We start from the raw sequence: 21,073 nt of genomic DNA on the forward strand, positions 1-21,073 counted from the left end.
CTACATGGCAGAATTTTAAAACCCTGCTTTATAATTACAGCATCATTAAGGTATTGCAGAAAAATTATTGTTATTTTTACTCATTTTATGTGGGAAGGCAAATCTTAAACCATGTGGAAATATTTATAAAAACAGGGGCTTTGACATCTTTGAATATCTCCCTGTCAGGTACTAAGTTTACAACATTTTCACAGGCCTTGCATTGTAGGACTTCTTGGTCTAGGAAATCGTAAGTGAACTTTAAGAGAAACTTGTGAAAACTTGAATTGGCGTTTCCATGAGTATGCTGTATCAAATTAGGGAATCCATGAGGAGAGTTGTCTCCTTGACCCACACGGATATCCCAAGGTTTCTGCTGCTCTTCCAAGGAATGTAAGTGTACCAGTATTCATTTCCCAACTTTTGCTAAACAAAGATTATGATGGGGCCAGCAGCAACTCATAGCCTTCCAAGAAATCATAAATCTCTTCTGGTCCTCCTCTTACCTAGGCCAACCCAACCTATTTTAACAGCAGCATTCATCAGGACAGCAGGCTCTATTTTTCCTATATGTCTACTTCTACAAGATCTTGCTTCCAACAGATTTACTTGTGTTGTGAAGATCTGAGAAGACTGGCATAATGGAAAGAGTATGGGACAAATGAACCAAAGGGAAAACCTCAAGAATGCTTCAGAGTGCATCTCAGCATTTCACTAAGCAAACCCAGGAAAAGCATGGCTACATTCCAATAGGCAGCTAGAGCTAAGCAGGGAGGGGACATCAGGAAAAGTCCAACCCAACCAACCTAGACGTCGTTAAACTAGCTCAACAATCCCACTTATCACATACTTACTGACACCCTAAACATTTGGGTAGAGATACCTCCTACACCCTAATAGACACTGCTATGATCTGAATGTTTGCCCCCACTGAAATTTGTGTTAAAACTTAATTCCTAATGTATCAATATTAAGAGGTAGGGCCTTTAAGTGGTGATTGGATTATGAGGGCTATCTATGTCTCCAAAAATGGATTAATCTATGCATGGATTAATGGTTATTATCAAGGGACTAGGTCAGTTCTCACAAATGGGTCTGTTAAAAAAGCTAGTTTTTCTCTTGTGAACTCCCTCACCAAATGAAGCACTGTGCTGCCTCTGGACTCTGCAGCACTGGCAACAGAATGGACAACTAGAACTTGTCCCAGATGGGTCAATTCTGCTCTCTAAATCTGTTCTGTTCTTCTGCACTTGCTTTCCCTATTTTCATTGCTTTAGTTCTGCCCCTCATCATCTTGCCTGAATTAGTATCAATGTTCTAACACGTCTCTCTGCCTCCAGTCTCGTACCTCTCGTAAGTATAAATGTGATTATCTTTTTCCTGTTTCAAATCCTTCAATTATAGTTTAAGACATAAATCTCTTCATGATTTATCACCTGTTTACCTCTCCAGACATAGCAACTTTCTTCTTTATTTTTGGAGACAGAGTCTCACTCTATTGCCCAGGCTAGAGTGCAGTGGGACGATCCCAGCTTACTGCAACCTCTGCCTCCTGGGCTCATGCCTCAGCCTTCCAAGTAGCTGGGACTACAGGCGCACACTGCCGCACTGGCTAATTTTTGTATTTTTAGTAGAGCTGGGGTTTCGTCATGTTGGCCAGGCTGGTCTCAAACTCCTGGCCTCAGGTAGTGATCCACCCCGCCTTGGCCTCCCAAAGTGCTAGGATTACAGGTGTGAGCCATCGTGCCTGGCCAACATAACATTGTTTTTTTTTTGAGACAGAGTCTCACTCTGTTGCTAGGATAGAGTGCAGTGGCGCAATCTCAGCTCACTGCAACCTCCACCTCTCCACCAGGAGAATTGTTCAAGCAATTCTCCTGCCTCAGCCTCCCGAGTAGATGGACTACAGGCGCGCACCACCACGCCCAGCTACTTTTTGTATTTTTAGTAGACAGGGTTTCACTGTGTTGGCCGGAATGGTCTCAGTCTCTTGATCTTGTGATCCGTTCGCTTCCCAAAGCACAGCAACTCTTTAAGAGTGTCTCACTTTCCTCCTATGTTTGTACGTGCTAAGTTTTTTGCCTTGGGAATACTCTTCCCAAACTTTCCACTTTGCATGTTCCACGTCCCCTAGAACTATGATCTATTTGTTCTTAAGTACTTAAGTTTAATCACTCTCGTCTAATTTTCCTTTGTACCTCTACAACACCTTGTACATATGTCTATCAGAGCTTTTATTGTTCTCTATTACATGCTTGCTTGCTTTACCCACTAAAAATTCAGTTCCTAGAGATCGGCTATCTCATTTCTACGTTCTTGGTCCGTATAATCTACAGAATCAAGTAGTGCTTTATGGTAGCTGATATAGTAAAATCACTGGGTTTTAGTGAGAGTGGAAATTAGCACCCATGATGTTCTCTATTATACCTAGGTTTCTTTAAACACTTCAGTTAAGGTCTTAGATATTACTACTACACCTCATGACTGGAGAGAATACTAAAATTATTCATAAGTGGACACAAATATGTTTGTTTACACTAGCCACTAACATTAAGTGCTTACTATGTGTCTGGTGCTTACATACATGTACTTTTCTAATTAATCTTCACACCAACCCTGATGTAGGCAGTATTATCTCTTTTTACAAAGTTGGTTGGCGGTGAGGGGGGAGGGGTGCTCTATCTTGCCCAGCGTCCCTAAGACTGTTTCCAGAACTCATGTTCTTACACTAGGAAACTCAGTATCTTTTACATCATGAAAATTGTGCTTCAAAAGATTCTTTACTCTTTTTTTCAAAACATAAATGTTACTAAATACAAGCTAAATTTTAAAAGTTATTGATTATACACTAGCAGATCATCCCTTCCCAAAACTTTTTCTTTTCTTTTTTTTTTTCTTGTTCCACTGAGTTTTATTGTAGGGATACACACAAAAGATGTCCACTCAATTCCATAGTTTCTTGATGGACATGTTTTTCCTCACTGTCCTTTGGCATGAGGCAGGACTTTGTACTATCTCAAAGTCCTTCTGAGTGACATGGACTCACTGTTAACTCAGAGCATACAGGCCGGTTTCTGTGCACATGCCCTTCACTCCAGCCCGATGCTCCTGACATAAGCTCAGCAATTTTTCTCAGGTTGATCCCCTGGGTCAGGTTGATTTCTGAGAATGAATCTTGAAAGAGTTGAAAGTGTCCAGTCAGGCCTCCTCATTGCGGGGTGGGAACTCAATTTTTCTGTCAATGTGCCCTGGGCAAAGCAGTGCCGAGTACAGGATATCAATCGTATTAGTAGCCGTGATAAACCGTGATACTCTTGGTACCCTCAAAGCCATCCTCGAAGCCTTGTCTGCTGCACTTCACTGGTCCCTCCAGCAACCCCCTCCAGCTATGAGGTGCCAATCAAGTCGATTTCATCCGTGAAGATGACAGATGAGGATTTTCTCTGCCATCACAGAAATTCCCCAATTAATTTCTGTACCAATTCAGAGCCAGAGATATGAATAAAGGTACAGTCCCTATGATAAGCCAGGGCCCAGGCCAACAGTGTCTTCCAAGCAGCACTCCCTTGGGCTGTGCAATGCCCAGTACTTTGAAGAGCTGGGGATGCTTAGCAGGCAGGTCGATCACTTCTTTGATCTCCTTGATCTGCCCATCCAGTCTACCAATCAATTTATAAGTCGAATCTGGTGCTTTCTTCACCATCATCAGTGACACCAATGAGTCCACCTTGTTGGGTAGGATCTTGTACAAAGTGTAGCTGTCATTTCTTAGAACCACCAGGGAACTGGGTGTCACGTCACTGATGCTGATATTTTTGTCCACATCTACGACAAACTTGTTCTTGGGATGCACCTTGACCAACACTTTCTTCTTATCCATGGCCTGGACTACTTCCCCGACATAGGAGTCCTGTTCCTGCAGCAGCTGTAGCTCCTCCTGAAATCGGCACACTTTAGTATTTAGTTCATTCCTGTGCACCTGCTGCCTCCAAAGGTTTAGGGTCTTATCATTCAAAAACAGCTGCATATGCACCTGGAGTTCAGAACTGTTCCTTGTGGCTTTCCCCCATCCAATTTATATTGCAGTTGACCCTGGAGTTCTTCAATCTTGAACAGATAATACTGGCAGAGTCCACTGCCTGCCTTTTCCTCTTCCGGCTCCATCTGCTGTGGTCTGTCAAGTGCCATCTTGTCTTTTCAGCAGAGAACGCCGGCATCTGCTTCCCTCCCCAAAACTTGACAGCTGTCCAATCATATTTCAATTACAACATTTACATATAGGTTTTACATCAGAAATGTCAAAGTACATCTTTTACTAATGGTTAATGTAACAAAGAAAGACTTCTTTGCCCAGTACTAATACACGCATTATTACTTATTATAGAATTTTCATTAATAATTTTAAATTCAATTTGTGGGAATGGATATACAAAAATAAAGAAGCCATAACATTAATTCATGGTATTTTTCAGCATTCAGCTATTTCTTAGTTTTATTGCAATTTATTGTCAACTTCTAGATAGAAGGGAGAATATGACAAATTTCCATGAAAGCACTCTTATTTTCTACTTCTAAATAATGGGATAATTTAGCAAGATCATTTGGGAGTTTTATTTATTAAAATAGGAATAATGAGCTTTTTCATTTCAGTTTAGAATATACTAATACAAGTTGTTCCTAATACATTTTCTCTGTCTTGTGATTGATGCTTTTGATATCTTATTTAACAGGAAAATACCTAAGAGAGAAAATTAAGGTGTTACAGAAAGAGTTGTGGAAACCATGAATAAAGCAATAGAGCCATGATTTTCAATGAAACTCACATAAACAGTTATTATAAAGAAAGAAAATGTAATAGGCTAGTGTTATAAAGACCAGTATCACCAAATTCCAAAATCTCTTTTGACTTCTATAAGGGTCTGCTAACTGTATTATATGAACACAGGTACTCAAAATGCTACTAATAATCAAACCTTTTGAGATTTTGGTACCAGAATTACCAGTAACAGGATACAAGCAGAACTTTATCAAACATAAATCATCAGTGCCCACCAATTTCAACCTACTACGTCAGAAAAGGAAGGCATGAGAATTTAGTAACAGGAGAACTCTGTCATTTCTAGTGCCAAGTCTAGGGGTCCTGAGGTACCTCACTGTTCAGGTCAGAGCTAAGAAACACAATGTTGGTTCATATACAATGCTGGTTCATAGAAAACACAGTTTTATCACTTAAATTTTTTCATTTATTTCTGTGATGTAAGTTTATACCGTGCTGTTCTTTGTCTCTCCATAAATGAGCAACCAAAAATCGCTCTTATTATTAGCCATTGGTCTAAAATTAATGATAGCTTAAATATCTAAAAATAAACCAACCCCCGCTCTAAGTACAGTAATGTTGCATTTTCAACTAAAACTAAGTATTAACATATCTGGTTTCCTTCAGTGCCTTTCATTTTCCACAGAGAATCAGGTGACTTTGGAGACTGTGTGCTTCACATTTAATACAGGAATTCTATGATTTAAAAAGAATATTCAGTTTCCTAGCTTAAGCAAGGCATTCACAAAATATGATACTCAAAGTATTGTTTGGATAAGTTATTACCTAGAAAGGTTTATCAGCTATTCTTGAATATGAATCACTATGAGTACACCACGTAGCAATTTCCTCTAAAGAAAACCAAGCAATTTAGCTTTAGAATGAAAAGATCTGGGGAGAAAAGAAAAGTAGATAGTAAAACAGAGAATTTAACTACTGTTATTCACAACACAGCAAAGAAAAAATCAGAAGTTACACACTTCAGAAAAAAGGGAATAGGCCAAAGACAAATGTTCGCATGCTAGAATTTTTTTTTTTTTTTAAACTAAGAAAATACCTGTACAAGAACAAGGGACACTGAACAAGGGCACTTCACATTTAACCACTCATTGCCAATAGATACTGAGCTCACCTCAGGATCAATCAAAATTGTTAGAAAATGGTCCAAATGAACTAGAAGACTTCCAGCAAGTAACAAACTATACTCATATTTAATAAGCACCATTTACCTCTATGTAGTTTTATATAGTTCTCAGCAATTTGATTTATATGAGAACTTCCTCAGTGAAAGAATAAGATGATTTGGATATTACTATCAATGCACAGTACAGATGTCAATTAGATGGTAAATTCAATTATTCTTAAATTTTAAAACAAGAGTTTCATGCTTTGTTCAAATATAGCTTATTTTTTAAAAAATTCCCCTCTTCCACTCTTATGTTAGGTAATATTTACAATGAATTTACAGTCTTTTTCATTTAAAACAATGTCAGTATATCTTGCTATAAGATACTAATTTAAGTGACTGTTTTTAACTTCACTATACCCAAACTTAGCAATATGGCTGTGAGTCAAACAAACTTTGAAAAGGAACCTGCCATTTTCATTAACTCATTCAGACTGTAATCTTTGAAATACATATGGCAGATACGCTGAGGCTATTTGGGGGCTACATTTTAGTAAAGTAGCTAGAGTGAAAACTGAAATAACTACGTAACATTTAAAAGAAATATAAGAGTTGCACTAAGAAACCAAAACTTACATATTATGTAACATAACCTTTTTAATGTTGTTTTTGCTAACACGAAAAAAGTTATGCCGTTATTTATATTTCAATTACAACACTGCTCTTAAAACACAATCTATAATCCGTCTTGTAACCAGATCTGAAAAACACATATTAAGACTATGCTTAGTCTGTATCTCTGGCAAAAAGCCAAAGTAAAACAGAATAATTTTACTTTCTCCTAAACATTCTGGTAAGGGGGAAAAAAAAAAAGCCAGATCAAAGTAAGGTGAGGATTCAAAATTGGCAATAAATCCATTATGGACAAACAGTGGCACTAAAGTGAACTTTCAGAACATACTGCTTTCTACATATGCATGTGTGATCTTATTTGAACATGAGTATTTACAAAGATTCTAGAAAGCTAAAACCAACTTGATAACCTAGGCTTTCAATCTTTATTGTATCCCTCATAATAATTAGTTGTCAGTAGTTTCAGCTTAGTATTTAAATATCTACTGTGATTTTATATCTTACTTATACTATTCAGTGTTTGCATAATAAATTTACAAATATTTTAAGTGACATTATATAGAATATTACTTGTATTTTCCAGAATAACGACTTTGACTTTGAATAAAAACTGGAACATTTGGGCTTTAAAAACATTTTTTTCCCTCAATTTCTAAGTTGTTCTTTTTAGGAAGTCACTGACAGAGATTGAATTTAAAGTAAAAATGTCAACTTTGTAAATTTTGTCAAAAAAGGGATTGCTATAAACAGATTTAAGTGAATACTGTTCCAGACAAATATAATAATCAAGTAGCACTTGACACTGACAAACACTGAACTTTCTTTAAAACCATAGGAGCTTCTATTGTAGCAAATGCAGCACAGAACCTTATGACAAAGAGGGGCTAAAAAGTGAATTTAAGCCAATATAGGTTAGAAAGTAAACCACGGAACTATTAAATTGGTGCAAAAGTAATGGCAGTTTTTGCAATGACTTTTGCATTAACCTATCACAAAATCAACTTCCAGGAGAATATAGTTAATCCTCACAGCCGTAATAAATCTCTTCCTTTAAGAATGGAAGACAACAAAACAATTCTCATCACAACAGTATACCAGTAATAGAAAATGAATCAATTATTCACATTCTAAGAAGTTTTACTTGAGGAGGCTGGGCAGGAGGGTATGAAAGCTTACAAAATTGAAAACATGAAATAAAATGAATTCAAATTAAGACTTCATGGTAACAGAAAAAAATCAGAAAAAGAATTGTTTCGTTAAGGGACGAATATTTTCCATAACTAGTTAAAAAGCACCTATTAAACTGTGCCTTCAGCTGTCAAAATGGAGGTTTTGGATTCCTTTAGCAATTGCAGCATAACAAAAGGCATTTCACAGCATAACTTCAGGGAAAATGTTATCTGATCTGGAATCATACAAAAAGCAATTAAAAACTCTTAATTATTTATAATACACAAATTTTTCTGGGTAGCAGCAGTTGCTCCTGTACTTGCCCTTTTAAAAAATGTGAAACAGAAGCCAGAAAAAGTAGGGGAAAAAATTTAGAGAAGATTAAGAGTAGCAGCGTTAAATAAAACAGCAAATTCTTAAATACATTAGGAGTAAAGAAAGATTAAAACAAGGAAACAGTACTTACTGTGCAACTTTCAATTATACCAAGTAAAGTGCACCACCTAGTCACTGATAACATTTTCCCTGTGTTGAAAACACAAAACCTACTTATCGATATTTTTGATATTAAAAAAAAAAAGACATTCACTATTGTAGCCCTGACAACTCTTCCAGTATTTTTAACCATTCAGATGTATTATGTGGGAATATTTATTAACATAATTTTGTTTAACACATTTCTTTCTATACAAACTGAATTTAAAAGTGTCTATAACATTTTCAATTACAGTAATAACACATGAATAAATTATAAATTAACAAAATCTTCATATCTACTTTAAAAAAATCATTTATCAAATGCTAACCTCCAGATTATCTGGAAAATTAAAGATGCAAATTGTTATAAATCTGGCATCCCAATTAAATTACAATTTTTTAAGGTGTATAAAATCTCCCTCAAATTATTCCAAGTTTCACTCCAGAAAATTTTATTTTACCCTTTTCTTAAGTTTACAGCCTGCTGAACATTTTACCCAAATTTGAGAGAACTGCCTGGAGATGCAAAGCACAATAAAATAATTACATGAAAAGAATAAACAAAAGATACCCGTTAAAACAGTTATTTTAGCTGGCAGCACTTAAAATTGGTAATCTGTATTTTTTTTAAGTTGCATAGCTGCAAGATGATTCACTGCTGATTAACTGCTGGGCAGTTTTATTTAAGAGGATAAGAATATTTAATAAATTGCAATTCAGTAGAATATTCTATATTTAATTAAAATGTAATTATGTAATGTGATTTGCTCTTTGGACTGCATTCTGATATTAAACCTTTAATTTAAAAATATTAACATATTTTAGCTTTCCTATGTAGAAGTCTATTTTCCACTCTTGGGGGAAAAGATGGAAGAACTTGAGATCATGGTCTACATTCAGAGAATGTTTTTACTGCTTGATTACATTTCTTGGTTTCACATTTAACACTTTAATTTATAAGAAGTAAATTATATGTTTTTCAATTTAAGAACAGATGAATGCAGAAACATCATGTTGGGGAAAACAAAGAGACCCCAAACTGAAAAACAAAACAAATCAAAACATAACTAGTTGTGCAGCTCTGGAGAACTTAATAAAAAGTAAATCAACTTTGAAATCAGTTAACTTTGGCATCTGAATACAAAATGTTTATCAGTATTACCTATGTAGATGACTATTAAGGGATATGCAGCATTTTCAAAATCCCTGTGTGTCCTTTGTATGCATGTTTGGTACACTGAGTTCTGTGGTCACTGTCCTCTCTTCAGCAGGGTTTTTACCCCAGTATGATTGTCCATCTCTGTATTACCAAGTCTCACAAAACGCAGATTTCTGGCTGAGTATGCCTGCATTTTTGTTTCTCCAGAGACAGATCTTCATATCCTCTTGGTTTTTCAAGCATCTTGTAAAGATGAGAAAACCTGTGTAAAAATAGATTTCTCCATGAACACTGCTTTAGTTACTGTAAGTTTTCATACCCTTACTTACTGTTCTGAAAATTCATAAAGCCAGTGATCTGGAGAAGAACAGATTAAGACACAGAAGGACCAATTAAAGTTTAGTCACAAAAAATACATAACGAAGTCATCCCCCTTTCACAATAAGGACTACACCCAAGTAAAGAATGCACACACACGGAGTTTTAAAATATTTCTCCTAAGTAACTAAAAATCCCAAAAAAAGTACAGCAATTTTCTAACTAATTAAGACCACAAATATTCATGTCTCTCTATTTTGGGTTGATTGTTAAATTCTTATGCTGAAGGATATCGAAAACGTTGAGCTTTATGGCTACATAGTGCCTTACAAAATGTTTTAACAACACTGAATCCTCCTCAAACCCATATACCTTTAATCTAGGACTATTAAAATGTATACAAAAATGTATCACTTGATAAATAAGGTCAGGACAGAAGCAAAAATGTACAAGAGTCAAGATATTCCATGTCTATAAATTCTTAAAAATGACTCTTCAAGACCCACAGAAGCAGACTCCATTGGTTCAGATTTCTGTAGACACCTGATGAACAGAGCATGTAGTAGGCTAGTTTCAAATTCAGGTTCTATATATGAAAACAAACAAATAAGCAAATATAACACTCATATGTAACATAAGAAAATGGAAATGTTGTTGAAGACCAACAGACATATGCATTTCAGCTATGAGATGAGATGTATGCTCCACATATCCCATAAGCTCACTGTGACACTAAAGGAAAAATTCAGCCGATGAAAGAAAAAAATTGTATACGACATAATTCCACCTCACAAAAAACAGCTTATCAGCTCTATGGTCTAAATATTTGTGTACTCCCAAAATTCCTATGTTGACACCTAATCTGCAGTGCTATAGTATTAAGAGATGGGACCTTTGGGACATGATTAGGTGATGAGGGCTCTGACCACATGAATGCAGTCAGTATCATTACAGAAGCTTGAGGGAGTCTGTTGTCCCACCACATGAGGACACACAGAAGGTGCCATAAATGAGGCATGAGCCCTCATCAGACACCAAATCTACTGGCTGGAACCTTGATCTTAGACTTTCCAGCTTCCAGAACTGTAAGCACTATATTTCTATCATGTATAAATTACTCAACTAAGGTATTTTGTTACAGCAGCCCAAAATGCACTAAGAAAGAATAAAAAGACAAATTTTACCTATAGATGAAGGATTTAGATGTATTACTTTGACATGTAAAATACTAAGACAAAAATTTCATTTTGTTAGCAACAGTTTTCAGTACTTCCCTTACAATGCTTCTATAATTTTAGCCACAGTTTCATTTTGTCTCAAATGTAAGGTAACAGTGAAGGCATTCCAAACCTTTTCTATGGTGAAATAAAAACATATGTGCACATATATTCAAAATACCACTCCACCACTATACTTCTCTTACCCAGTATTCTTACTTCCATTCACATTTTATTTATTTATCTATTTAGACAGGGACCTGCTCGGTCACCCAGGCAGGAGTGCACTGGTGTGTTCATAGCTCACTGCAGCTTCAAACTCCTTATCTGAAGCAATCCTCTGGCCTCAGCTGCCCAAACCTGGGATTACACTGTGAGCCACAGTGCTCAGCCTCAATTCATATTTTAAATGTGTCAAGGCATATTCTGAGTAAGTTCACAGGAAAGGTTAAAATCTGACCGTCTTTTAGTACTCTACAGTTTACCAAGGCTTTCACATTTCACATGCACATGCGTAGTCTTATGAGACTCAACTGCAGTTCTCATTTCAGGTGCTATTGCTGCTATTATCCCAAATCTTCTCTGTCAATATTCTAATCTGCTACTCTTAAATCATCTTCCACCAATACAGCAACAGAATTCCTTGACTGTGTTTATTACCTCAACACTTTTATTCTCAAATTTAAGAGGTTATTGAAATAAAAGGAAATGGGGGGACCAGCACAGGACTAGACCTCAGGATGTCATCTGGTCTAGTTCCTTGCCATCAGTCTCAGCCTCCCAGAAAAGTCCGCTGTTACTGTCTTGAGTCCCTGAACAAAGAGACTCTAACTCATGAAATTTAGCTAATTCTAGGATTAGCCAAAATGCTCTGCCTTGGTATAACAATCCAATGCTTTATATCATCTCTGCAAGTCTTTTCATAAAAGCTTTTCATATATTTGAAGATAGCAATTAACCTTTATTTTTTCAAAGCTAAATGATGTAAATTTGATGTACTTATGAAATGTGAAAAAAAAGGCCTATGAAAATACCCAATTGAGGTCAGCATTCAATTCACGAAACATTTTCAGATAATGCAGAACCACGAAAAACTTAAATCAATAGAACAAAACTAGTTTTTTTTTTTTTTCGGTTGTAAAATGCAACTTTATTTTTTGCCTACTATATAGACAGGCACTTTATTACATGCTAAAAATATAAAAGTGAATGATTAAATTGAATGAATAAATTTATGATGCGACTTTTGGAAGAAAATGTTCCTACCTAAAAAGAGTGAAATTGCTAAGAGCAGTCTTTGGAACCAGAATGCCTGGGTTCAAATTTCATCCCCATCAACAAACTAGTTATCTGACCTTGAAAAGTCAAGTTTCTTAACCTCTCTATACTTAACTTCTTCATCTGTGTAATAGGAATAGTAATGGTACTGAGCTCAAAAGGGTTATTGTAACAATTAGATGAGTTACTAACAAATGTAAAATGCTTACAACAACATCTGGCACATAATACTACTAAATGATTAGAACTATTGTTTTTTGGTTTGGTTGTTTTTGAGAGAGTCTCGCTCTGTCGCTCAGGTTGAAGTACAGTGGCATGATCTCGGCTCACTGCAACCTCCACTTCCTGGGTTCAAGTGACTTTTTTTTTTTTTTTTTTGAGACAGTCTCGCTCTGTCGCCCAGGCTAGCGTGCAGTGGCGCAATCTCGGCTCACTGCCAGCTCCACCTCCCAGGTTCACGCCATTCTCCTGCCTCAGTCTCCTGAGCAGCTGGGATTACAGGCGCCTGCCACCAGGATCGGCTAATTTTTTTTGTATTTTTAGTAGAGATGGGGTTTCACTGTGTTAGCCAGGATGGTCTCGATCTCCTGACCTCATGATCCGCCAACCTCGGCCTCCCAAAGTGTTGGGATTACAGGGGTGAGCCACCACGCCCGGCCTCAAGTGATTCTTGTACCTCAGCCTCCCGAGTAGCTCGGATTACAGGTGTGCACCACCATGCCTGGCTAATTTTTGTATTTTTAGTAGAGACGGAGTTTCACCACACTGGCCAGGCTCATCTTGAACTTTTGGCCTCAAGTGACCCACCTGCCTGAGTCCTCCCAAAGTGCTGGGATTACAGGCATGAGCCAGCATACCCAGCCAACAATTAGAATTATGTAATATTTTTAATGTAAGTTTTCTATGCAGTAACCTAAGTGTCTGAAACATACACACACACACACTCATACACCTCAATGAGTAAATGAATTAAAATTATAGTTTAGAATGTATAATTTGGGCTAATGCTTCAAAAAGTAATTACAAAAAAATTACCTATAAAACAGGAAGCTGATGCTTAATCTGAAGGGTGCTCAGGGCAAGATCTATTTACTTCAAACCATTCATCTATGCAGCTAGAAAGGAACAAAACCAGAAAAATTGAGATACTTATACTAATTATGTATATCATGACAGTCACAGTAAAAATACTTACTTCTTGACTTTAATATATTTTTTGCAGAAAAAAATCAGCATTTTAAATTATATTTGGCATACATAAGTAACAGATAAGAATGTTTATTATATTTTGATTCTAAGCAATTAAGAAAAAAAACTTTGCAAAACTATGCTATAAAGTCCTTTAAAGTTCAAATGGAACTACTTCCAAAAGATAATCTGAAGAACTAGCACTTTACTAATATTCAAAACTGAATGACAAATTCAGATAATTTCTCTTTTCAAAACAGTTATTCATTTATGCACATTATCAAGCTGTTCATGTCACCTATAAATGTAATAAAAAACAGCTTTTAAATTTTAATCCTTGCCAATATTTCATCATTTTTAAAGCTATATTTATACACAATTATTGAATATTTAAATACTAGCTCACCATGTAATACATATACACACAAATAAATATACCATAAACCATTTGCATTTATGAAGTATTTCATGATCTTATTTTATTAGAAGCTAAATATTAGGGTGCATATGATCATCGTCATTGTAGATCTGCACTGTCCAACAGAGTAGACAAGAGCCACATACTGGTAATTTAAGATTTATTTAAATAAAATTTAAAAATCCAGTTCCTTAGTCACACTAGCCACATTTCAAGCGCTCAACAGCAACATGGCTCATGACTACTCTAGGGGACAGCATAGATATAGAACATTTCCATTATGGTAGAAAGTTCTATTTCACAGTACCATGACAGATGACAAAATCAAAGTCTAGTAACTAGCTATTACTTTCCTAACAGCTAGCAAGTTATCCAAGCAAGATTCAACCTGTTCAACATTTTCACTGGTGACATACTTCAAATCTGGATATGCCGCAAAGCAACAAGGCTTGGTTAATATACTGAAGGGCAAAATTAACATTTATCATCCTCATGTCCAGAGAGGTTGGTTTGGTAGGAAAAGTGATAGATGAAATTAAAAAGAAAAAAGGTAGAGTACCACATCAACAGGTTCTTTCAAATATCTGAATTTCAGTTGCCATTAAAACTTTTGTTCTCTAAATATATACCAGTTTGGCTTAAGACGTTGTTTTCAGCCTGCTCTCTACCACTTGGCCCTGGAAGTTCCATTGTGTCTACCAGAAAATCTCTTAAAACGAAATTCTGAGAATCAAACAAAATACTCCAGATGTGTTAATTCATAATATATCTGAATATTATCTATTTGCAATCTAACATGAGTACTCCTTATTTTACAACCAGGTAATTCTGGCTCATCATGAGAAAGTAATCATTTAAAACTCCAGGTCCTCTTCACATGAATGTCTATCAATCTACTTATGTTCCATTCTAAGCTATATTTATTTGTTATTTACATGATTATATTACCTTCTCTCAGACCCAGCAGGAAAGCACTATCCTCAATTTGGTACTTTTCATTCCTAGGCATCTTATTACTCTATATAACTATATATGCGTATATTCTAAAACAACATATAGTACTGTTTCCATGTTTAAAACAGTTTGAGATTTGCAATTGTTAGTAAGTCTCTTGTTTTCACATTTTCACTTTTTGTTTTTTGAGACAATCTTGCTCTGTCGCCCAGGCTGGAGTGCAGTGGCAACATCTCAGATCACTGCAAACTCCGCCTCCCGGGTTCAAGCAATTCTCCTGCCTCAGCCTCCCTAATAGCTGGGATTACAGGCACCACCTGACATACACCCAGCTAATTTTTTTTTTTTTTTTCCAGTAGAGACAAGGGTTCACCATGTTAGTCAGGCTAGCCTTGAACTCCGGACCTCAGGTGATCCACCAACCTCAGCCTCCCAAAGTATTGGGATTATAGGCATGAGCCACCGCACATGGCCTGTTTTTACATTTTCATTGTGCACAGCATTCCATTATATAAATATACACAATTTACATATACATTCTTTTACTGATGGATATTTTCAATGATGCTATGAATATTCTTTGAGATAAGGAGTTTGTGCCCAAATACAAGTTAATTTCCTCATTAAGCACACTGTTTCAAATCACTTAAAAAAATCACAGCAAAGCTTTCTCAATGAAAGAAGCATAGTGTTGACTTAACTGGCAGAAACTCCTTATTGCCTTCTGGACTTGCACTTTGAATAGTAGCACTGTCTTACAGCAAAAGATCAAGAGTTTCTCTAGGGCATACATGCAGAGGTGGAATTACTGAGTTGTAGAATATGTACTCCACACAGCTATTACAGAGTTATCTACAAAATATGCCCATTTATATTATTTATTGGCCAATTGAGGGTCCTTTTTTCTGAACTGACTGATAGTTTTCTAGGAAACTATTATCCAGGTATTTCAGTTATAATATACAGGTTTTTGACAAACACTGCTTTCCACAAAACTGTAAGCTAAAAGTAACCGGGCTTGGGGGCAAAGTCAGGTTTAAGGCAGACTACTCAAATAACACAATTTTATCACCAGAACAAAGACATGCTCATTCCCAATAAATAGAACACTACTGTAAATATGTTTTTTTTTAAATGGTGAAGTTAGCTTTACAGAAAGAGGATTAAGGTAGGATTGAGACTGCTGAGTTACAAAGAAAAAAGCTAATGCACAAATTGTGAGAACTGTGAAATAAGGACTCCACAACAAAGCCCATGGTCTAACTAAACTAAGAGTAAGAACACGGGGAGATGAGTATACTGTAGCTGTTATCTGATGAAGCAGAACATTAATGTGCTGGAAAATCTTAGTTGGAACTAGTAAGATACTGATTATATTGTCTTCACTCTCTCATTTACCAATTGCAATGAGTTCAGTGCATTACAGAAAGTCATAGAGGGAGAATATTGTTTCCAATACCAAACCTCTTTTATTATGTGTGTTGAAAAACAATCCTAGTATAAAGTCTAGTTTTTCACTTTTTTGCTGTGTCATGATACAAATAAGTTTTAAATTTTAATAGAGCCAAATTTATTAATCTTGAAATTATTTCTTGGGGAGAAGTGTATCCCAGACAAAAAAATAATTCCCTACCAAGAGGTCAAAAACATTTCCACTATTTTCTTTCCTCACCACTTTAGATTTTGGTTCTCAGAGGCAGGTGTTTAATCAACCTAGAATCGACTTTTAGTTCAAATGCAAGATAAGGACTCAACTGTTTTTCCATATCAATAACCAATTGATCTCAGCACCATTTATTGAATAGTTCATTCTTTCTCTCCTATACTGTAATTCCATCTCTGGCAAATCAATTTTTTTCATTTATTCAACATTTATATAGCATCTATTATGTATGTGTCAGCACTCGTTTATACCCTTACAGTCTATGAAGTTGTTTCTACTGTCCTCATCTTATGAATTGAGAGAGAAAAAAACTAACTTGACCAAAATCACACAGAGAATTAGTGGAGGAGCTGGGATTCAAATATTGAGTGTCCTGACTTCAAAGTCCATGCTCTTAACTCCCATGCTATGCTTTCTCTCCAGATAGGCACAAGTGTTTATGGACTCCATTCCGTTCCACTGGCTCACCTGTGCCATTTCCATACTGTCTTAATCAATATGGTCTTATGATAAATCTGTACAGGACAAGTTCCACCAACATGGTGTTCTTCTTCATGAGTGTCTTAACTGTTCTTGGCCCTTCACTCGTTGGTCCCCATGTAGTTTTGGCAGCAACTTGTCAAATTACATGAACTAACCAGTTGAGATTTGACTTAGGTAGTATTAACTATATAGATCAATCTGAGGTAAAATGACATCATTATGACACTGAGTCTTCCTATCTACATATCTACAGTATGGTATATGTCCAGATTTATTTCAGATTGCCTATATCTTTCAATAAAGTTTTCAAATGTTATCTAAAGTCTTACATCTTTTATAAAATTTAATCCTAATATGCCTTATAGTCCTTTTAGTCTCTGTTGACATTAATGTTATAGTTTAAGATATATTTCCTTTTTTCTTGTTGCAATATGAATGCAACTTATTTCCATAGGTTGATCTCATATCCGGCAACCCTGTTGAACTCTCATGAATTTTAATAATTTATCCAGTATTTATTGTTAGCTTTTATTTTTAAATCATTAATATGCAAGGATAGAATTTTACTGAAAGCTTTCTCACATTTATTAAGTTAATGTTTCTTTAATTTGTTAATGTAGTAAATTACATCTACACATTTTCTATCTTACAGTATCTTTGCATTCCTAGCATAAATGCAACTTGGTCATGAGGCATTATTTTAGATATATATTGTTAGATAGTTATTGTTGAGTTGGGTTTGTTGATATGTTTTTGGACTTTTATATATATGTTCATAAATCAGAGTGCTTCCTAATTTTCTTTCCTGTACTGTCACCTGAGTTTGGTATCAAGTTTATACTTTTCTCATAAAATAAATGGGAGAACCATCTTTTTCTACTTTTTTGAAGAATCTAAGGTTGTTAGCGTGGTGTTCTCTGGATATCTGGTAGAATTCATTGTTGCATTGTCTCTACAGGCCTGTTTTGTCTCATTATTTTTAATTTGTACTGCGTCTGAATTCACATTCCTCATTTTTTCCCTCTAGAGGCAATCCTGTTCTGAACCAACTGGTGGTTTGTGGGTCTCTAGTATGTCATTTTAAAATTTATTTTCTTCTCTGATCTTCATTATATTCTTCTATTTTCTTTGTGTTTATTCTGCTGTTACTTTTCTAATTTCTTAAGTAAGAAACTTGGCTTATTGGATTTTCAGCCTTTCTTTCTACTGTAACATGAACCTTCTGAGGATCACTCTAGGTACTTGTCAAAAATATCACTGTAATTCAGTTCTGAGTATTTCCTGCATTCCATGATGATTTTTTCTTTGATCCACAAGTTACTCAAAAGTATTTATGAGGATTATTTACCTTTTTATTAGTGACATCTAATAGTAGTCAGTGTACAGCATCCTATATGGCACCAATTCTTTGTACTTTGCTGCGATTTACTTTATGGTCTAGGACATGATCAATGTCTATAATACTTCATGTGTGGTTGAAAAATATGTATTCTCTAATTAATTGATGGGCACAGATACAAATATGTATACACATCAATTAGATCAAACTTGTTAACTGCATTGCTCTATTTTTCTAGGTGTTGATTCATTTTTTGTGTATGTGGCTTGACTCAATGAAAGGTATATTGAAATGTCCCATTCTGATGATAAATTTGTCGGTTTTGTCTGAGGGTTTTATAAATATTTTGAGTTATTAGATACATAAAAATAGAATGTCATATACTTTTTGTCATTCTATAGGAATTCTACCCCTAATAATGCTTTTTGCTGTAAAGTTTGCTTTGTCTAATACTACTGGTTTAGCTTTGCAGATTTTCTTTTAGTTAATATTTGCCTGGATATAGTTGTCTATCCTTTTACTTTCAAATGTTATGTATCCTTATGTTTAAATGTGTTATCAACTACCTATCCCAACCTTTCAATCTGTTTTTCAGCTAGTGGGTTTGTTCTATGTATATTTATTATAACTGATATCTTTGGATATATTTTTGTCTCCATATTTTGTTTTATTTACTCTGTTTTCTCTAAGTTTTCCCCCACCCTATCTTTAAGTATTAAGTACCGTATTTTCATCAGGTTGAAAGTTATAGTTTTCTTTTTGTGCTTACCTTAAACTTTTTTTTAACCCCCAATTTTTTCTGTATCACTCTAAAAGCAAGAAGACCATATGAGAAAGCAGACAGGTTTTGGAGTCAAGCAGATTCCAAATCTACTGGAATCTCAGCTCTGCCATTTACTAGCCTTGTAACCTTGAGGAAATTCCATACTGCCCCTTAGCTTATTTCCTCAATTGTAAAATGCAATGGTTACAAGGCTTACATGAGATAATCTATTTAAGAAGCTATGGACAACAGCTGGATCATAGCATATGCTTTAAAAATAGTAGCCTTTTGGATACAAACAGATGTGGGCTCAAGTCTTAGTTCAAGTAGAGAAAAAAGATCATTAAGTTTTAAGAAGTGTGTGTGAGACAGGGAGGGGGTGGTTTCAATGAAGATTCCTTTTCAGCCCTAATTACAATGTTAGAAACTGTGAGAATAATCTTTTACTCTAATACCAACTTGGTGAACTTACCCTTTATGATATATGCATAGACAAGGCAGTCGTGCTATAGTATCTCCCTGCTGCAATTCTTCAAGGCATATTGCACATTCCCCAGCATCTTTACTCAGTACATCCTCTGAAGAAAGATAAAATGAATTCAGGGCAATAAAATTATCCATCAAATTGAAAAAAGAATTATGTGAATGCTAATAAATAAAAAGTTGTGATTCTACCTTACTTGGCATACCTTTTCATCAGAAATACATAAAACTCAGCACGTGTATCTGAAATACTATTCATAAATGACTGAATAATGTTCACCTTTACTCCCAGTGTCTCGCGTTTTCATTTCTATTTTACTGAAGCATTTCAGTAAGTAAAAACAGTACAGAATCACCCAAGTTGTGCAGATTTTGCTCTATAAGTTTATCAATAAGCTAGTTATTTGTACCATGAATTTCTTTTCCTTTAATGTGATCAAGATAGTTCAAAGAATTTTACAGTGTAATGTGGCAAAAAAGACATGAAAACAAAATACTATAATTTTAAAAATTACAAAATAATAAAATTGGGTAAGTACAAGAAATCACCGCGAATGTGGGACTTTTAAAAAGTTGCTTAACTCAAGAAAATGCAAAGGAATATCAAAAGTTTTGTGTAGATTCTGAAAGAGACTTTTGGAAATTTGATGACTTCAGAATTGGATGCAGCAATTCTTCATAATCTTTTTCCATGACAATGCCAAGCCTACTCCAGGCATTAATTAGAGTGGCTTCCAAAAGATCTGCAGGGTATTTAAAAACGAACAAACAAACAGACGAACAAACAAAAAACTCTATGGTATGCTTAAAATCTCCAAGGGTAAATCTCTTCATAATACAAATTTTTCTTTTAAAAATTATATTCTAATGCTAAATTTTAATTTTTAAAAGCAGTTTGCTTAAAATAGAGTATGTAAGCCAGATTTACTTTGTTACTCTTTTTTAAACGCAGAACAAAACATGCCATTACTGAAGAACATGGATAAACTGCTCCAGAGTATATGTTCTTCGTTTAGAGAATGGAAAGCTAAAGCAGGAACATGCAATATGAATTTATACTATAATTAACAAATTACTGCTTTTCAAAATAAAAAATCAAATATGCTAAACGGGAAAGACTGCGTCAATCTTTACCTAAATTCTGAAAGAAACAGAAAGGCAGGGAAGTTTTCTAAAGTTATATATTTGTTTGATATGCCCATTCTTCCTATAAAAACCAATCAACAAATTCGATTGTGTACATTATCTGTAATAGTACCTTGCAGAAAAATTCATTCTGTAAGAAGTGGTTCTTCCCTTTAATTATTCATTTGAGACTGCACATTAAGAGGGAACACAGACTCTATTTGGTCTACATAAGAGAAGTTACCAGGAGATGATTTACTCAGAAGGCTGGAGGAGATAACAGGGCACCTTCTGCAGAATAAGCAAAGGCCTCAGCAAGAAGGGTTTATATCAGCTGAACGGACTGAATACCTTAGGAGTGATGTCAGCTAACTACTGGGCAGCTCACAGGCTAATGTATTACAATCAGAAACTTAAGCAGGTAAAGATTTCTGGACAAGCAAAGCTGGATAAATGGAAAATGTTATTACCACTTCCCTGAAGT

At 35.3% G+C, this 21,073-nt stretch overlaps 1 protein-coding gene and 1 pseudogene across 1 annotated transcript in view; both read right to left on the reverse strand.

The window, feature by feature from the left end:
* Positions 1–2,874: 2,874 nt before the first annotated feature.
* Positions 2,875–21,073, reverse strand: part of ZNRF2 (zinc and ring finger 2) — a 93,287-nt gene continuing 75,088 nt past the window's right edge. Inside the window, exons 3-5 of the mRNA XM_025380190.1 lie at positions 19,454–19,559; positions 13,209–13,288; positions 2,875–9,622 (exon numbers count right to left, since the gene is read on the reverse strand). Of these exons, the coding sequence (XP_025235975.1) occupies positions 13,231–13,288; positions 19,454–19,559 (164 nt within the window). The 3' untranslated portion in view covers positions 2,875–9,622; positions 13,209–13,230. The remainder of the gene's footprint in view (positions 9,623–13,208; positions 13,289–19,453; positions 19,560–21,073) is intronic.
* LOC112621034 lies at positions 2,923–4,167 on the reverse strand (annotated as a pseudogene).

This window comes from Theropithecus gelada, chromosome 3 (assembly GCF_003255815.1).
Source record: "Theropithecus gelada isolate Dixy chromosome 3, Tgel_1.0, whole genome shotgun sequence".
Taxonomy (NCBI): Eukaryota; Metazoa; Chordata; class Mammalia; order Primates; family Cercopithecidae; genus Theropithecus; species Theropithecus gelada.